General features: G+C 37.0%; 1 protein-coding gene across 2 annotated transcripts in view; it reads right to left on the bottom strand.

Moving 5' to 3' along the window:
* The window catches only part of GREB1L (GREB1 like retinoic acid receptor coactivator), a 141,525-nt gene that overhangs the window by 35,006 nt on the left and 87,535 nt on the right, over nucleotides 1-18,984 (bottom strand). Inside the window, exons 7-15 of one of the 2 annotated variants that reach the window (XM_085319314.1) lie at nucleotides 17,837-17,974; nucleotides 14,237-14,371; nucleotides 12,740-12,877; nucleotides 12,286-12,405; nucleotides 10,409-10,546; nucleotides 8,405-8,590; nucleotides 3,219-3,545; nucleotides 2,249-2,377; nucleotides 1,519-1,653 (exon numbers count right to left, since the gene is read on the bottom strand). In XM_085319314.1, the coding sequence (XP_085175440.1) occupies nucleotides 1,519-1,653; nucleotides 2,249-2,377; nucleotides 3,219-3,545; nucleotides 8,405-8,590; nucleotides 10,409-10,546; nucleotides 12,286-12,405; nucleotides 12,740-12,877; nucleotides 14,237-14,371; nucleotides 17,837-17,974 (1,446 nt within the window). The remainder of the gene's footprint in view (nucleotides 1-1,518; nucleotides 1,654-2,248; nucleotides 2,378-3,218; nucleotides 3,546-8,404; nucleotides 8,591-10,408; nucleotides 10,547-12,285; nucleotides 12,406-12,739; nucleotides 12,878-14,236; nucleotides 14,372-17,836; nucleotides 17,975-18,984) is intronic. The other variant, XM_085319315.1, reaches the window with a different exon arrangement.

Below are 18,984 nucleotides of genomic sequence, written 5' to 3'. Positions count from 1 at the left end.
CATTCTACAGAGCTGGGTTCAGATCACAAATCTTGACTTTCCTTTATCAAAATGTGATTATGTATCAAAGACCTTCAAGTAAGCACTGTCCATTTTGTAAATTAAGCGTTTTGWGAATTTATAAGGAGGCAACCCAAGCGAACCTCAGTGCTAAAAGAGTGAAATGCAACCCATTAAATGGGTTCCTTCCCACCTTCCAGGAGAATCAGCCATGGGTGCTGAGGTTTCTGTGCTCAGGGCACTAYGGGCTAACAGCCACCAAACCTAGTAATCTGAGGAAACTGAGTCTGTGCGATAATCCTGCCAAGACAACTCTCTCTCACGGGAGAGCAGGTCAGTTGGGAAGGAGTCATTTGTAGATCAGCTCTACTTGGTTTTCCTGAGCACCACTCCATATTAGCTTTGAGATACTGTATGTCTATATACTGACTGATAATAACATACACTGCTAAGGGAAGATGAGCAATACACCTAGAGAAAATCCCTTCAATTATTTTGGGGAGGGGTACTGTTTATTTGCTTTTATTCTCTCTTCAAACTGATTATGTAAAGAAGCTCAAGACTTATCCATCTAGAGGGTGCCAGAATGGTATGCCTGGCAGCCTCCCTAATTGGAACTTCTGATCCATGTGGAGACTACAAACCATCCTGTTTTCATTCAGATTTAACATTGAGCTGATTAATTTGAGCTAACTAATGTGAGTCAAGAGCATACCTTTCTTTCACAGGGAAAACAAAGCTTTATTGGAGGTTGAATTTGCTTTGATACTAGACCTAAAAGAATCTCAGTGTTCACAGCAGCTCAGTGTTTCTTCTTTTATCATAACTGTCATATGAAAAGGAAAGTACAGTTAAAACTCTGAATAATCAAAGAATTCCAAAATGGGACAAAGCTAAAGAGCATTTTCAGGCAGCTAATCCTAGTTCATCCTTTGCACCTAAGTATCTCATCATTGTTGTGCTGCATAATATACACCTCAAATAAGCAAATTACAGATTACACTTGCATTGCACTTTTAATCCAAGCTCTTAAAACACTTTCCTCAAAWCTTGAAGCCCTAGGCACACTTGTGTTATACGTATTTATACCATTTTACACATTTGGAAAGTGAGGAATATCAAAAGTTAAGATATAGGAGGACTCCTGGGGAAATCAGGAGCAAAACAGTTCCCTTTGCCTTAAGCCCAATATTATATTCCTTTTCTAGGTGTAAAAAGTAAGATGAGTCCACACTGCCAACATTATCCAGGAGTATCTTCTCTACTTTGGTTAGTGCAAAGCAGAAGATCAAGTACTTTAGTTTAGGAATTACAAAATATAGAGAAAAAATGTTGCTGAAGATTATTACACAGATTTTCTGTCCAAGAGACTACTGTACTGCTACATTCAGTAGCAGTATTAACATTTGAAGGCTGGCATAGTGACAGCAACTGTGCCTTACACTCTTCTGAGGCACATGCATTTTGATGTTTAACAAACTATTYACTTATTTCACATCTTGCATGTAAAAATATTACCTGGTTCTTGTGTAGAAACCATGGCAATCGCCTCCTGAGATGACACACACTCACTAACGTCTCCATTAAAAGGAATAATGACACTTTCTCCTCGCTGTTGCAGCATTTTTTCTAGCAGCTTGTCCAAATCATCACCTAGTTATGAATTAACAACAGCAAATTATTTGGAAGAACTTTCAGACAAATGATGTAGAACTTGACATATATACATGTTTGCACACAGTTGATGTCAATTCTGTGAAGGGACAGGAAACTAGAGATAGAGGAAGAGAGGGAGTGAGAATGTTTTTCTCTTTTATTTAGCAATTTACCAGTAGAATAAATTCCAAAAAAAGAAACCACAGCTGAGTAATTTCAAATCTGTGCCTTTACAGCTTATTCTGACGATCACTAAGAAACAAACACTCTAAAACAGCCTCTAAAAACGATGCTAAAAACGCAAACAAGAAGACTCATGCACTTATGGGTCTCCTCCTGTCAGATTTAGCAGCACAAACCATGTTAAAAATGGTTTGTCACAGGGTGAGTAACTCCCACTGCACTGGTAAAGGAGATGAGGAGCACTACTTTAAACCTTCTGAATGAAGAAAAAGAAATAATGCCTCTCAGTGGAGAGGGGAGAGCTGTATCTTCATGTGTGCTTTAGCAGCAGAATAGAAGACACCTGGACACTAAACAAACAAGGCAGTCGCTGTCTYTGTTAGAACTTCTGTTTCTCAAAATCACTCACCTAAAGACGTATTTTTGAAATGTGATGCCAGGAAACTAACTTTCCCTGTGATGAGCTCATAACTGATCTCTTTTAAGAATTCACTGGTTGTAAGCATGCTTTCCGCAAGTGCTCTAGACTGATATTGACCTGGAGAGGGATGGGGAAAAAAACAAGATCAATCTTTAATACAGTACACTATCAACACCAACTTTTCAGTCTAGAGGTACAGGGCATGCTCATCTTCAGTCATGGATCTCCACTGCTTTTAYCCAAGAGATCAGGAGAGGAGTCTCAAGTATATTTTGCTAGTGACAGAAGAATTAGTATATCGATTTAGCACATTCTTTGCAAGTTGTTCCCCGTAGGTTTGCACACTAGGGTTACAAATRATATACAAAATAAATACCTTAGATGTACCTTAGATGGAATGGAGGTTCTGGTTAAATATGAAAAAGTAATTGTCCTTAGTGCGGGGGGAAAAAATGGACATTACTGATTTATCTGCCTACAAGAGAAAGATGACTAGTCACAAATTCACTTTCACTCAGACACACTCATGCACCTACAAATATCACAGGCATTTGAAAATCAACATGGTAAAAAGGATCTTCTGTTTTATAGTGGTCTACAGAAGATTTATGCTCAATTCAGTATAGTCATGTGAAATAACACAGCTGTTAAACCAAACAGAAAAAGACACATAGTTTTGCTGCTTGATCACCTTAAGATACTTCCTAAGGCAATCACACAGAGAATAAAGTTTCAGGCCTTTCAAGGAGTCTCTCAAAGGGGGCCTGACTGAATGTGGCTGAAAATATACAGCTATTTTCCTAAATCTCCATGGATATCGGTACTCAAAGTCTTCATGGAGGAAGGGTAAACTGTGACATTGCAATGTAACAGTATGAGGTGGAACAAAAAGAACTAAAGGGAAAATGAATTCCACAAAACTTCGTTTGTATTTAAAGCGTACTGTAAATTTACTTACCTAGGACTACTACGCAGAATTCATTTCCTCTAATCTTTGATGCACAAATGGCAACTACGTAATCTGGTAGCTTTTGCTGATGTTTCATTTCATTAAGAGATCTCAAAGTCTCCGAGATGCCCTCTGCCAGGGAGTTCTGGGTAACAACCACATGCACCAGGTCCCGGGAAACACTCGCAATTAACCTAGCAAGCCAAGGGAGTTGACCTGGTGACACAGAGACACACTGTGCACTCATCTGCAAGGATCGCTCTCTCAGAGTGAACTCCTGCATAGCTTTCAACATGATCTGCTCAAATTCTTCCCTGAGGGGTATCTGGTCAGGACCTACATTAAAAACAAACAGGTAAAAGAATGGCATATCAAAATGTTATTGAACAAGCAATAATCACTTTCTTGTCTAGATCTGAGATGCTCTTTATAGTTTAAAGTGTATTTTTGCATTCTAAAGCGGCACTCCCACACACACAACGGTATCTACCCAAATGGCATATTCTTGCTCTTCAGTATCAGAGGCATCTCTCTCTCTTTCTCTCTCTCTCTCTCTCTCTCCCCCCTTGCTTTCCTTCCTCCTTCCCTCTCCCTATTTTCTTTTTTGTTTTTAAATCAAGGATTCTACCTTACTCCCAGCTTTTCTACTCTCAGTAACCGATGAGGAGAGGTGGGAGAATATGTGCCTTTTGCCTGGAACAGCAATATGAATCACCGAGTCTCTGTATGTCTGTAGAGAAAAAAGTCCAAATGCTTATCTTCATACTCATAAAGTATGGCAAAGCCTGTCAACTGGTCTTCATTTTGTTTTTACTCATCTCGTACACCAATAGACTAACCATAGATGTAAATAAGGATGTTTAATTTCTTCTTTTACACTTCAATTTACCAAATATTCAAACTTCTAAYACTGAGAAGGCTATGTCTATGCAACTCTAGATCTTAAATGACACAGGACTTCTGCAAACTATATTGTGAATTTGAACTGGAAAATAGAAATACATGTTTCATATCTTAGCATCAACTCCCCCAACTCAGTTTCCATTAACATTTTTATTAGTTTGGTTTATCTCATTTTCATKCATACTCAGGAGTAAATGAGAAATATTCACGAATGCAGAGCATATTTAAATTGCCAAGATCACATGTCAGTGCCACAGAAGACAGATTCACACCTCAGGAATTTGCTCTCCTATGACAAAAAGGGAGGGGCTTAAACACCAGAGATTTGTGAAATGCTTATTTGTTGTTTATGCTTTCTTTCGGGGCAGAGAAAAAAGCAAAGGGAGTAGACAAGAAAGGAAACAAAAAGCTTATGTGAGAGGCAGAGCATACACAACCTATGTCACCATCCAACTACCACAGGAAAGTAGGACACCTACAGATTCCTAATGCAAGGGTGTTTTCACTTTTGATGCAAACTGAAAAGATCTGATGAGTCTCATTTAACTCCATATAGTCATAGCTCTTTCTTTACAATTCTCTTTCTGGTAAAAAGTATTTTCTCTTCCCTTCTAGTTTGCGTCACTGCTCCAGATGTCAAAGTATCACTCATTCTAGATCTTTGAAAATCTAGAAGCAGGAAAAAAAATATTAACCGGTACAGAAATAAATCATCTTCTACAAAAAAAGATCTTATCTACAACATGTCTAAAACAAGTAAGACATTATAAACATTCAGCAAGTTTTTGCTGAATGAGGGAAGTTCCTTACAAGACAGACTCTAGACAAAAAGATCAGCACAAATCCAGGAAAGATGAAAACAACTGTACAACTGGGAACACCCCCAAACCAGGAAAACTTACAAAGACTCAAAATGATGCTAAACAATCCTAATTCACTGTTAAGATTCTTCACACAACTGCTCATATTATTCAGCTTTCTGTGTGAGAACACCACAGAATTCAGTCAGATGATTGACAAGGAAAAGAGCTTTTAGAATAAAGTTAGTTGCCAGAAATGTTCTGATACGGAAATATTTTGACTTTAGCAAAGGGTTTAGTATCAAGTTGACTTCTGGCAAGCTTTTTCCAGGGAAATTATTGAGGAAAAACAATGGAACTAAGATCAGATGTGATGGAAGACAAAATGATAAGTACTGGTTTTGATTGTGAACAATTTCATAAATACATWTACATACAAATATATATAACATATATATTTGTATATATTCTACCAAAGTAAAAGGAGAGGATTTGGAAGTTTCTCTGCTGGAACAAGTATGCAGAGGGCTATTTTGACTTCAGAAAATGAAAAAGAATAATACTATATAAAATCTGTATCTGGAAAAGGTGGTCTTAATGTATATATGCTTTCAAATGCACCTATAACTTAAGTACAACATATTAAAATGCCATCCATTTCTGGTAGATATACTTCACCACACAGCCCACAGAGAAGCARTCCTCCATACATTCAAGATTGAGGGAACTGCTAGAATAATCTCATGCTTTAGGCATCCGAATATCATTTCCACAGAAGAAAGAGGCTTGTTCCAGCACTGAGTTTGGATGTGCATCCAGATATTGAAGCTACAAAACACCTCTGGCTGCCACAGCATAAACATACTCTAGGTGATTCAACTGTACCACAACAAGAGAGAAAGCAGAATGACTTTATAATTCTAGACAGGTAGTTAACAGAGGATCTGGAAATCTCCATCTAAAAAATCACAACACAGATCTTACTGCTGTATATGATGAAACTGTATTTACAGAGACTGTTGAACAATAATAAAAAGCACAAGAGTAGAAACTCATACTGCAAATATGTTCATTCTGAGGTATAGAAACAAGCTTGTAAAATATCTTTGGCAGCATTTATAGTGAATAACAAATGTGAAATCTACAAAAATACTGGAAACAGACTGAAAAAAAAAACCCACAAAAATCAAACACACTTTTTGATYGTTTTTAGTTATTCCTTTATCACAGTTAGAGAAAATTATGTAGAGCAGCATCATAGCTCACAATTGTAGCTTTAACTGTGTACAGTTTTCATAGAAGATGTAAGATGAAAGCTTTAGAAGGGCACATACTTTGTTTTAATTTGTAATATCACTGTGAGACCGTTCAACTATTCAATTTCGAAAAACATAACAGCATGCCTATACAGTTAATGATGATGTCATACTCTTTCAGGAAAAATGAAAGGAAGTCTCAGGTATGTTATTTTTCCATAAAGAAGTACCTCCATAAATAATGTTATGATCTGGAATCACAGTCTTATGCAAAAGTATTTTGTACAATAGGGAGACCTGTAAAAATTAGGCAGGATTTGGGACACGGCATGGTTCTGACTGCTTCTCAGATTTCTTTGCCTCTATTGTGCTCTTTTGCAATATATTCTGGCAAAAATTGTATCTTTTTAGTCTTACTTTCTAGAGRAAAAAAAGAGGCTCACCTGAAAAAACTGTTAACCTATGTGTGTATTTGTCTCCATTCCTACCAGTCAAAAACTTCTAAACTGGCTATCCTCCAATCATTTGATTTTCCAACACAGGGTAAAGGCTACAGTTCAGAGTGGCTGTCATGATTCCAACAGTTTTAAGTGTTCAGCAGTATTAAAACTACTGACACATTTTGACCCCAATGCTCTTCAGAATGTTTTTACTTTTCTTTTCATCAGGCTCTTTTATCTTGTAATGCTGGTGCCCATCTCCACATAAGGTCAAATGTAAAACTGTTGAGTTTTGCACAATTAAAAAAAAGGCCAAGTCAAACGCCTATTAATAAGAGAACTTCTTTATGCTGAAGACGGTGCTTATTAGACACAGTGAAKATGAATTCCAGAAATTTCATATAAGTCATGCATTAGCTTGCAACAAGTATGACTAAACACCCATCTAAGGTTGCACTCATCATCAATTATCGAATGCAGTTCACTGGCTGCTCCAGAAGGTTTTTTTTACATATATATATTTGTGTGTGTGTGTGTGTGCGCGTGCGTGCATGCATGCACACACATACATACATATATAAACACACAAAAACTAGAAATGCTCTATTGGCTGACTGCATGCTTCTTTGAAGGAGATTTTTAAGCTGCCTCTGTCAATCCAGGATCAATTCAGGACTGTATGGTTTTAACATGTACACTCTACAGATTTTCCAATGAAGAGAAAAACCTCAAAAAAAATTAAGCCCACTAAGAGAAGGGCAACAAAAAACCAATCAGCCTGTAAAGGAAAACCCYTTTTCAGTTCCAACCTGGCATCCAGTGAACTATCAAGACTATTTCCCAGTATAGAGTGGTAAATAAAGCAGACAGGTTACTTGGAGAGTGTTATAACACAAGACATAACCTACTTCTCATCTCTAACTGYATTGCATCAGCAGAGAACAGTAAAGCGTAAGAACACATGGTTTAAACCTACACAGAATACATTTACTCCCCAGATTATACCGCTATCACCAGTTGTATTTCTTCTGAAATGTTTGCACATTTGATGCTATTTYGTATTACATTGGCCTCAGCAGAAGCCCAGTCACTGCACACTCCTCTATGATCAGCAGCAGTTTCTCAACTACAGAGATTAAGACTGAGACTGCTGTGAGAAGTTTCCCAGAGCTAATCCTGCATTATTCTTTGGGCTTCTAAAACCTTACTCTTATGACTGCTATATTTTACTCTAAGGCAGGGAAAAATTTCTAGACCTGTAAAAAGAAAAGGAAGACATCATTTGCTGGCTTGCCCTCAAACTTGCAAAGAGTCCATTTCAAATACATTTACTAGAATGAGATATTCACTGAATAATTTGCCCTAGCCTGAATAACAAATGTGGTTTTCATGTAAACGTTGCTGTCACCAAAACAATGATGACTGCCACACATCTGCCAGCATTTCACAAAACTGAATAAAACAGACCAAGTGTCCTTAGAAAGGACTGCGATAACTGATGGTTTGATACCCTAAGCAAATGAGTTATTTGCATTGCAAAGGAGGACTGCATTTTCACAAAGGTGACCTGGTCAATCCCCATATGGAGAGCAGAGGCAAGATGAGCCTTTAAATTCACTCTACTTCTATCTGATGTATAAAGTAGCAAAGTCACACACACTAGATGGAGCCACTTACCTCCTCCAGACACAAAAATAGATAGCCACAAAACTGGTTATGAAACAGCAAAAAAAAGTGTGTGAGGAGAAAAAAAATTACAGTCACAGACAAAAACTGAAGCGCTTACAACTGCTTACCTAGYTGGACAAGATACTGAATAGTCAAAAGTATCATATTCTCCACGCTTAACAACTGACTGCTGGTCAAGCCCAGGAGATCCAAATCCTTGTTCTCCAGCTGCGGAATCTTGTAACAATTCACCAGCAAGGGACTTACAACAATATCACCAACATTTCCATAGAAATAAGGTAAAGTGCCATAGCCTTCAAAAAAGAAACCAAAGACAAAACTAAAAATTCTCAAAATATGCTACTGTATGAAATCTTGCACAACCTAACATTCCCACACTTCTGCTTAATGTTACCTTGCAAAAGATACTACATCAGTGACCATACTTGACATTATCATTGATTACAAAATAAATGAGATAGGTGAGTGCTCCTTGCTTTATATTACAACAAATGATCACAAAGATTTCTGAAAACTAATGATAATTGCAAACCATTAGAACAATAATTATTTTTACCCAAACACAAATGAGAATGTTGTCTATTGGGTCTTACCCTGACCTTTAAACACATTAAAGGCATGAGGATGATATACTCCATAATATACTGCACAAAAAAGGAAAACCAATAGAAGCATATTACATTGATCTTAACATTACAAAAACAATATAAGTTACATTAGGATTGATTCAGGCACTGTGTTTTGCCATGATTGATTTCACCTTTTTGCTGCATTTACATTCTGTTTTCATAAACGGGTTAAACAAATATCAACCACTAAACATGCTGTTCTGCAAGGCAAAGCAGATGAGAACAAGCTAACTCTTCTTTTCCTTGAGAATGTTTTCTTTTAAAAAAATTTCCACGTAGATTTTGCCAAACCCATCCATTTGGGTACATCTTGTTTTGTACTATTAATAGGACACTTTCTCAGGGACACTAACATTTAGCCTAACTGAGGACTTCATTGGCAACTCTCCAAGAGCCTAAGGGCTGCATTCAGTTCGCACTTAAGCTGATGACTGTAGGCACCCTCATCTTTAATACAGAAGTGCAGTTCTGAGTATGATAGAGTACCATGGTAGAGCTTTAGAATATGCTTCCAGAAAACAAAAATAAATAAAACAAAGCAAGAATAGTGCAACTCTAAGCTTAAGGTTCTTATTTGTGTAAATGACTCTACAAATTCTCTTGGAAGCATATGTATTAGAATAATCTGTGCAACTGAGGACTTTCAGAACTTTTCCATTTCTTAATGAATGAAAAATTATTCCAGGAATTGTACAGATAGGCATATTCTATTAATACTGAAGCTACTTTATACAGCCATCTGTACTATTCAGAACTGAAAAGGATTTAAAAGTCAAAAATCACTCCTCAAAATTTTGGCAGTAGTGGTCAACCTATATTTGTTACATTTTATTCCCAAATAGCTCAGATTGAAACAGATATTCACACTACAAGTCATATTTTTAAAGTAGAAACAATGTACTTCTAAGAGTTAATAATGCACTTTACACAGCTAAAGGATTTTAAAGGTCTGATTTCTTATTTATCTTAGATGCTTACAGTAAGAACAGGACTATAAAAGACAAAAAGCTAGTAGGATTCACTTTTGATTAGTCAGTTCAGAATCAATTTTCTGGTTCTCACGAAGAATCTCTGGACTTCAAGATCTGGCCTATAAATGCTGCAGGAAATATTTGGTTGTTTTGTAAGTTGTTTACATTGGAAAGTTATTTTCATTTCATGGAAATATTTCTATTCTTGGATTTTACAAAAATCTTACTTGTATAAAACTTAAATTTGGCCAGAGGTTTTGTATAAAGTTGACCTAGTAATGATCCATTTGCAAATCAATTTCTACCAGAAATCACCTAACTTCCTATTTTAAGTGTTGAGCAACTAAAGCAAACTACTCATGACGAACTGACTTCATGTTGCATTGAAGCAACAGTGTGGTTCAATTATCCGTGTCAGAATCAACAAAAAGAAATACAAAACTCCCCTTTCTCCCTGCAAAGCATGCATTTGTTCAAAATGAAGCAGTTAATTTTTCAGTGCAAGACTTACCTATCAGAATCACTGGTCTGACTCCCGAGTTATTCAGCAGGTTTTCAGGAACTATTACAGTCTCCCCTGCTGGGATGGGTTGAGGCTGTAAAATTCCAGTTAACATGGATTGAGGAACTGGGACTGACAAAAGAGGCTCTATAAAATAAAGAAAAGCTTCCATTATTAAAAGGCTCATACTGTGATTTGGCCGTATGAACACATGAAAAAAAATTACTGCAGATCACTAACTGTAATAAAATTCAAAAAGACTCTGCATTTCCTGCTATAGTTTAAAGTAATTGAAACTGAGAACCTATGTCCTCCTATAGCCCCACCCATAAAACAAAACTTTTTCTGACTACTGTATTGTTGGTGGGAATTGGAGAGAAAAATACAGGTTTGAATATGCACCTTCTAACAAAGCCAAGTACTAAGCCAAAAGGCCACCTCTAAAACAGAGGCTACCTCTCAATGTTACCAGTCAATCAATATAAAGGAAGAAATTGCTCTAACTTTTGACATAAAACACACATAGATCAGAGAGACAAACACAAGCCAAAATCTCAAAGCTGTCCTTTGGCAACTGTGACACTAGAAAGATAAAAATTAAGCTTTATCCATAAAAGAGAAATAGTAGTTTTCACAAGTAAAAGGAAACAAAACTCAAGAATTTAGTAATCTGTACAGATTTTGCTGTAAGACTTGCTTCAAAAATTTCTCAGACTTCAATGGTTGTTCATAACAGATTTTTCAAACAATGCCACCTAAAGAAAAGCATCATAGGTAGCATGAACAAACGTATGCATGCATCTGTTTCAGCTGTAGATACCTTTAGTCAATAGAAAAAATGTTACAAAAGACTCATGAAAAATGGAGTACATAGTTAAGGTAGTGGATTTGTTGAGATAAACTCAGCCAAAAGGAGGAGCTTGACTCATGTATCTTCAGCAGGTCTCTGAAGACAGAAATCTACAAAAGCTCCTATTCATCTGAGGTGCTTAAGCAGACAAGCTTACAGTATCAAGTACCCCTTCTTCCCATCATGAATATTTCTGAAAATCAATTCCAAAATATCTCAAAATCAAGCCCTGCAAAGCAGAGATAAAAATATATTGTGCAGTATGACAAATGTGGGCCTTTTTCCTTGTATGTTTATTCTCCTGCTCTGTAGAGACAGAAAGAAGTAATTGTTTATTTCCCTTTACAAAATACTCTGAATCCCACAACTGAGAAGTGCTTCAACAATAAACAGTTTCATTAATAGTTACGTATGAACAGAGGTACATACATACACACAGATGAGTATTCAAACTTATGTTTAATCCTATTTAATATTATGATATTACATCTCTCTCCCAGAGCTTTTCTAGACACACTAGATGTTTGGTATCACAAGCTGTATCCTACTAACTAGAGATAATCTGGTGGACAATGACCTCTATTAGGCCAAAATTATATAAAACCCTCTTCCCTGCGCAGGAACTGAGTGTACTGTTTCTGTAGTATGTCATGCCAGACTGAGCCATAACACTGAAGGTAAAGGCTAATGGAAGTCTTTCAAATATGTTCAGATATCCATACATCTTCAGAATTTTTGAAGAACTGAGTTACATTTAAAGAAGGTAGATAGCTTTGGATCCTTATTAATACTATTCCCATCTTTCCTTCCTCCCCTGCTCCCAATATTTTCACCTTTCCATTGTCCCATCTTACATTAGATTACAGAAAAAAGGATCAAGTAATCCTGTGTGCTTCTCTGGGGCACCTGAAACACTCTCCGTGGCACCCAAGCTCAGTGACACGCTCTGCACAACACTTAAAGAGAGCAGCACTGGGCTACTGGGCCAGCTACATAAATTCTAACAAATGAAATCTCTGTATTATTAAAGTTTTACCTGTTCTTGCTGAAGTCCGAATTGTAGGAACAGGTACCACTAAACCAGGAGGCGGCACTGGGGACCCAGGAGACCATCCTCGGTGACGCTTCTTTGGTGGCCCAGAACTGGACATTGATGCTGAGAAGAAAAGCAAAAACTCATTCTAAATGCCATTCTCCCAAGTGACCAGATTCCAGCCCACGTTCCCACTTCACAAGGGTGTTGAGCTAGTTAACTCCACAGACTTCCAAAAGTTTACGCACAGGTAATACACGAGGTCAGACCATGATGTGAGAAATGCTGCTACTTGTTGTTAAAGACTACATGGTTACCATTAATGCTCATGACAGAAACCAAATGTATCCGAAAAGACTGAACTGCAGAAACAGCTATGATGGGAAGAAAAGTAAAATCACAGATTTCAGGCTCAACACCTAGTGCAGCTTTAAATAAAGAAACAAGTTTTCTTTACCTTGGTCTCCAGCTGCAGAGCTGGGGCTAGGAGAGGTTGAGTGAGGCACAGGGCGAGAGAGTGTAGAACTCAATATATTGTTTCTTCCTCCATTAGCGTTTCCATTAGCAACATCCGTGGCACGCAGTGAAAGGGGAGCTGAGTATATAATAAAGATACAGAGTGTGTGGCTTCAGTGTGTGCTATATCCAGATCATGAAATGAAACTACAAAACAGAGGACCGCAAGAAGTTATATCCTCTCAGTATTTAGCTACATCTTATTCCATACTTAAGTATATTTCTTGCAGGAGAAAAAAAAATGGCATAAACTGCATAGAGGGGAAATGAGGCTCAGGGGGCTACGGCTCCTTTGCGCAGATGCCAGCTCCACAGGGATTTAACTCCCAGGAACATATTCCAGGAGCAATACCAGGAGACAGCCCGAGAGCTTGCTGATGTCAGCTGCAATAGAGAATGTCCAAGTCAGGGTACATGACTTAAAACAATGTAACATCAAACTTTTTTCCAACCATAGTCATCCAAATAAATTCAGGCGCAAGTCTCTCACACTAACAATTAGGAAAATTTGAATTTTGCACTTGCTACCTACAAGATCACCACTGGAATTCTGAACCAAGGATTTGGAATGGACAGAGTTGCTGTGTGTCAGAACTGGCTGAAATGGTGGGAAGTAACCCGAGCGCATGACCAATTCTACTCTTCCTCAGGCATGGAGGGAAAAAGTACTGTTTTTACTCATCTGAAATATGTAATAGCTAGTATTTTACAAAAAGGATAGTTTTAATGATTTGACATATAAATATTACATTGCATGTAATTAGTATATTATTATGTATATACAACAATGTATATTGAATAAATTAACAGACATAATATATTAGGTATAAAACATAATGCTCATGTGTGTGCATGCAGAAACCAAAAAATGTGTAACTTTATTCAAGTACGCTTCCCTATAATAATTTTGATAATTTTATATAATTAGCTAAAATAATAAATAATCTGAATTTCACAACAGCGTAATGAAATGAGGGGTCTAGATGCCACAGTTAAGGCTTTTAATTTATTAAATAGAATACAATAATGCTTAAATAAAATAGCACATATATTAAACTTCCTTTAAAGGAGGCTAAATTCCATGCAAAATATCGGGAGAAATTGCACCAGTCACAAATGGAGAATACCACACAGCTCTCAGATATTGACGAAGGAATCTAAAAGGTGTCATATCAAGAGATGACTTTTGTGCTCTCATAGATAACTTAGGAACTGTTGGAAGGGAAATACGGCATACTTTTAAAATAACAAAGTCAAGATGTGGCTCAGTTTAGCCAAGGAAATTTATGTGCGGAGGACTGAAAGAATATATGAGTTTTGGAAACACTAGTGAATCTTTTTCTTTCTTTTTTCCACCAAAGGCATGATTCCCTTATTCCTTGGCTGCTAAACAGATAATTCCCTTGGCTCTCAGTTATCCTGCAAAGCAAAGCGCTACCTGCAGTAAATGCCTTTCCTACAAGCTGTACAGACAAAGCCAACGGTTTCACAATGTTCTTGTTCCGGGATGGGTCTTGAGTTCCACTTAAGTTAACAGCAGAAGATGATTTTGCTGGACTGAATACTGAAGAATCTGAGAAAAGAGGTTGTTTAACTAAATAACAAAAAAACTATATATATTTTATATATAATATAAATGTGTTTTATATATATTATATACACACATAAACATACATATGTTTATATACATCTACATATGTATCTATGCATGTAATACAAACAAATATTTTACCCTCATAAGAAATGATCATGTAACAGTATATTTTAGGAATTCTAGCAAACATTTATTGAGCATTTCTACAGAGCCTAACAATATAAGAAACTCACAGTAAATCTCTTCCACCATGTTTTGCTTTCCCATAATATCTGAAAAATACATCGAGCACAAAATTTGTTATCTAATTGCTCCTCAAAATAGCCTTGTGGAATAGGCAAGTAAACATCATTACTCTGTGTTATAGATGAGAAAGCTAAGACTAGAGCTTATGTGACTTGCCCCCAGCAAACACAGGGAATAAGCACTGGAGTAAGTTGCCTAAAAAGGCTGTGGAATCTCCATCACTTGAGATTTTCAAGAACAGGTTATCGAACTTCTGTCAGACACTGATGAGTTTGACTTAGGGCAGAAAAAAATCAAATAGATAACCTCCTGAAGATCACCTTACAGCTCWACTGTCTATTAGGCTATGAAAAGTGTATGTCCATTTTTGAGTCTGGGTAAGCAATGAAGGTATCTGAGTCCAAGTTCTTCGCACAGATTAACAAGCAGCTAGCTATTCCTTAGAGTACTTTACCAAGACAGAAAACTATTATCAGCCCTATTTTGTAGACAGATAAACTGAAGAACAAAACCATTCTAGTATTTTTCCACTATTAAACTGTAAAGCAGAACTGATTCAAACCCTCTCAGTATGGAGATCACTACTTTAACATTAGATGTGTAACAGCTGCAATTCCCTTCAAAGAAAAATTATACACTTGGATGCTGTTACACTGACAAACCCAAATTCTTATAACCATAGTAAATGAATATTAATTCAGTTTCTCTGCAGAAACTGATTTACAACAAGCAGACAGAGTAGGCTCAGTTCACCTACAGATGTCTTAGCAAAATGGCAAGGGAAAAAAAAACAGAAGGCCAAGAGCAATTTGATCTGTCAAATGCATCCACCCTCAGGTAACACACCGTCCTGGGAAGCAGGGTGGGGAGGAGAGTCTGCCTTGGCGGATGGACTAGTTGAGGTGGAGAACGCACACAGGCTCACCGTTGCTGCTTCAGCAGAAAGACTTCTCCAAGTTCACAGGAAATAGGCTGAAGGGCTAACAAATGTCAGCCACCAGGTCAGGGGCTCTGGAGAGGAACACTAGTCTCTCATTAAAAGCGATATAGCAAATACGTAATGTAAAAGTCTTCCTCAAAATAAACTGTCCAGAAGCTTTGGGTTTTTTTCACCCCTTCTCTAATTTTAATGTATTGTCTAGAAATTTTATCTGTGAAAGTCGATGTGGTTGCTATACATTTAAGTATCATGCTGGTAGCTAAGCAGGACTTGCAGTACTATCTATTATTAAAATCGTTCATCTCTTCTACTATAAAACCCTGTTTCTGGTAGCTTACCACCCTTTAAACATCCAGACTAAAGTTCTCTCTTTTGTGTGCCTGCTTGAAACTGAACATGACACTGTTTTACATTTCAGGCATTTTTATATTGCCAATTGTCTTTCCTTGGAAAAGGAACTGCATCTTCCCATGTCTTTTCAAAAGAGGGCCTTGACACTCGACTGTAATGTCATGGCTGTAAAATACTGGCAATTTTAACTATAGTATTTCAGAACTCTCTTACATTCTAATTTCTGTCATGAAATTGCTGTTTCAATGCAGTACTGTGTGTATGCAGGTACGCTATCTATCTAGAGATACCTTCTAAAACTTGAAGATTGCGCTGTTTAGTTACAAAGGCAGACAACGGAAATATTCATAGAACTTAAAAAGGAAAAATGGGTATTAGTTGGCAATAAACTGAAAACAGTTTTTTTAGAAAGCAACTTGCTAACAAGTATATCCCTTTCAAAACAGCAGATAATTCAAGTCAAAGTACAAATAGCTATGCAAAGTCTAAGAGAAAAACCTGAACCTTCATTACAGGCGACACGTCAGAAATCACACCACAGAAGAAAGATACCCYTCCTCCCATCTCCTGGCCACAGGGAATTCATACGTATGACTGCGGCATTATCTTCAGATAGAAGATAACAGTGGGAGGAGATGAAAAGGTTTTGACAACTGTGACCTAAGAGTACAAACAGTGACACACACAAAACCCAAGCAGACTGAAAATCACACTGAGTGATAAGGAGAAAGCAGTATATAAAAGGTGTATCTATTAACTTGGCAGGTACAATAGAAGACAAAGCTGTGTAAATATTAGATTACTTGTTATTTCAAAGACATGGGTTCTCATGCATCTGCACAGTTCTCAGGCCAAGCTCTGGAAGCCAGTGGATCATGCAATGAAACGCAGATGTGTTTAAACAACACTCTAATTTCACTTTAACAATACAGTTCCCTAAATAAAAGCAGGGTTGACCACCTGGGGAAACTGTCTCTGAACATACTAATCAGTGATTACAATTTCATATGAATGCACATGTTCAGTCTTGGTTTGCCATTTCTTTTTAAAATTCCATGTAAGTGAAAAAATATTGTAACAAGCTTGTTTTCCATCTGCATTTTGTATTATTCTATAGAAATACATGTTCCAGTACATATATATCAGCCAATTACAACAACTAAACTAAAAGTTTCCTCCTATTTTTAATTTTCCAAGAAATAATATAGACAGAAACAAAAACATATTATAGATAAAGCTGCAATAAATAAAGCAGTGTAGGAAAAGCATGATGAAAAGCACTTTAGCTATCTGTGATAAATAAATAATAAATGAAATTCAGATGCTGCTTCTTTGTCAACGCCCTTTCAATTTTTATTGTTTCTCCTCAATTATGTCATTTCTATTTTTCTAGCACAGTTACAATGCATGCTAGCTTACACAACGCAAAACCAGGGTGTATGTATGGGGAAATTACTATTCTAAGTACACCCTCATATAAAACAAAGTTTAAATAAATAAATAAATAAATAAAAGCTGTCCTGTCCATCCCAAAGGGATTTTTTTTGGGGGGGTCAAAGCAAACAATTTATTCCATATACCAAGCAAACAGCTCACTATAGATGTTTAACTTAAGTTTTTTGAGATCCATGAAAAATCAAATGAAACAAACAAACATTAGGAAGCAAAGAATCAAATAAATTAACTGAAAGACGTAATAGTTTTTAACTGGCTATTTGTATGAGAACTAAGCTAATCTTCAACCTCATTTGGCTCTTAATCTTTCACAAAAAATTTTGAAAGGATCCTTCCAGATGTATACACGACTTGAGGTAAATACCCACTTGTTTACGGCGTCCCTAAACCAACAATATGTGAGGTGACTTACCACCCCCAATGGTTATCTTTATAGCACTTTCAGCTCCTACCTGTCTGAGTGAACCCTGATTTGTATCCATTAGCTGATCCACCCTCTGGGGTCGTGGATGGTGACACCGAAGAATTTGGTTTAGCAGAGTGGCTAGCAGCAGATGATTGCCTGCTTCTACATTCTGGAAATGAAGCAGCTACAGTACATATTAACACAGCCTGCCTTCCAGTATGAAAGTTCAGCAACACAGTGGCAAAAGATGACAAAATGTTAAAAGCATGCACAGCACATAAAACAAACAGCAGCAAATGGTAGCATTCAATGAAAATACAGCTCTCAGTTTAGTCAACTTTGTCTTCTAATTAAGAAAACCTCCCTGGGGGTTGTTCAGAGTGCCAGGCAAATACACACCAGATGCTGCAAAATGGCAAGAGCTCTCAGTTCTCAGTTTTCAAGAGATCTGAAAGTACTGGACATTTCCCAGGAAACATTCAGCGACTTCTGTGGCAGAACCTTTATACAAATCATCATATGTTGCCCTTTAAAAAGAAAATCACACTGAAACAAAGATTCTTGGTATTCTATAAAGCTCCAGGGGTGCTCAAAACACTTGCAATCAGTATATCACACCAATAGCTAGCCTAGTATCTACCTCTTCTGCACCTTTACATTTGTGATTAGAAGAAGGTTTAAAATAATTTTTCACGCGAGTTACTGCTGACAGCATTCACCCAGTCACACACTAGCTGCAACTGCATGAACATCAGGAATTTCAGAGAAATAATTCCAAAAGCTGATTCGATTCTTCTCCTGTGCATCTCAGCATACCAGTAGCCTAACTATTGTCAATAATCAAAAAATTTACATATAGTGAAACACTCTCTAACCAACCACAGATTTAGTAGCTATTGTGAACACTATTGCATATGGAAATCACCAGGTAGAACAAAATGTTCCATTGAACAATCTGCTAAATGGTGCATCAGACTGTGCAGTACTGCATGGACAAATCCTTTCATAACTCATAGGAAAATAATGAAAAATAAGGTTTCCTTTTTCAGTATTTGGAACTTTAAAATAGACTACCAAATTAAACTTTTCCATAGTTTTTACAAAAAGCTCTGTAAAAAATACATCCTCTCAAAATAGCAGTAAACGATGCTTTTAACTGAGAAAAGCAGCTAAAGCCAGGACCCCTTGAATCAC

This window comes from Rhea americana, unplaced genomic scaffold (genome assembly GCF_003343005.1).
Source record: "Rhea americana isolate MKP2758 unplaced genomic scaffold, rheAme1 scaffold_58, whole genome shotgun sequence".
Taxonomy (NCBI): Eukaryota; Metazoa; Chordata; class Aves; order Rheiformes; family Rheidae; genus Rhea; species Rhea americana.
This window is presented reverse-complemented; position numbering and strand designations above follow the sequence as displayed.